Genomic DNA, 1,142 nt, shown 5'->3' with positions numbered 1-1,142 from the left:
TAGTTAAAGTGTGAGTACATACACAGTGGCATCATGTATGTAGTTTTGAGTGTTCATATGTATGTGCATGGCACTTATGGGTAATCAGTATGCTGATGAGATTTAGTGTGTGTAGTAGTGTTCACAAGAGTATCTAAGACATCTTGTTTTCTAATTGCAGCATCATCTCTCAAATATGCATATAATTAAGATCACACTTGCCTGTTTCCAGGTTGATGCACAGAGCATAGATAACAGTACTCCCCTCTGTGATGCATGTGCTGGAGGCAGCCTAGAATGTGTAAAGCTGTTGTTACAACAAGGTGCCTCAGTTAACCCACCATTACTGCTTTCTACACCTCTACATGAAGCAGCACTGAGAGGTAAAATGATGACTTTTGCAGTATGAAGTCACCAGCTGTCAAACTTTTTCTCAAAGGTTTATTGGCTCAACAGCCATTTCGCCCATATCTGTTTGGCCAAATTACTATTTCTCACCTTGCCATAGTACCGAATCTAAATATCCCTTAATGGAGCATAACAAAGTTCACAATGGCCATTCCTTTTATGTAAGCATAATATTTATCAAGAAGACAAATGCTATAAAATGTACAGGCATACATTTATTAAAAAATCTAGGGAAAACATTTATTAATTGAAAACAGAATGATGATGTACAAATAGTCAATGTGTGGTTGTAACTTAGAAGTTATGTGCACCAATCCACAAAAATCAAGCCTTTCGAAGTCTTCATACTTTTTTATGAGGTACTTAAACTTATACTTTAGGTGATATTTGGCGATGGACCTCCTAAGGTCCACTCCAGTCGACTATAGGTGATACTTACAGATGGACCTCTTAAGCTCCACTCCTGCTGACAACTCAATTGTCAGCTCTCAGGTTGAAAGCTCTTCACAATTTGAAGGTGATATGGGTGATATTCCTTTTTTGGTCGGACCCTCTGTACCAGTTTTCCTAAGAAAACCTGCCACCCTCTGCAATACATTCCACATGGAGATGTGAAATGTCAGACGTTGACATTCTCTCCACTGAGCAGAGCTGATTAATGTCTTAATGTTTCCAAGACACTCGAAGAGAAAGTCATGAATTTCATATTCAGTGTTGATAAAAGTTTGTCAAATGCCTCAGCAATGTGTCCCTGT

The 1,142-nt window shown here is 38.5% G+C and overlaps 1 protein-coding gene across 2 annotated transcripts in view; it reads left to right on the top strand.

Annotated features, from left to right (window-relative positions):
• The window catches only part of LOC119590567 (ankyrin repeat and SOCS box protein 13-like), a 93,291-nt gene that overhangs the window by 55,190 nt on the left and 36,959 nt on the right, over positions 1-1,142 (top strand). For both annotated transcript variants that reach the window (XM_037939234.1, XM_037939232.1), the window contains exon 3: positions 212-362. In XM_037939234.1, coding sequence (XP_037795162.1) covers positions 212-362 — 151 coding nt within the window. The remainder of the gene's footprint in view (positions 1-211; positions 363-1,142) is intronic.

The sequence above is a fragment of the Penaeus monodon genome, chromosome 27, assembly GCF_015228065.2.
Source record: "Penaeus monodon isolate SGIC_2016 chromosome 27, NSTDA_Pmon_1, whole genome shotgun sequence".
Taxonomy (NCBI): Eukaryota; Metazoa; Arthropoda; class Malacostraca; order Decapoda; family Penaeidae; genus Penaeus; species Penaeus monodon.
Note: the sequence above shows the minus strand (reverse complement) of the source record. Positions and strands in the feature narration are given on the sequence as shown.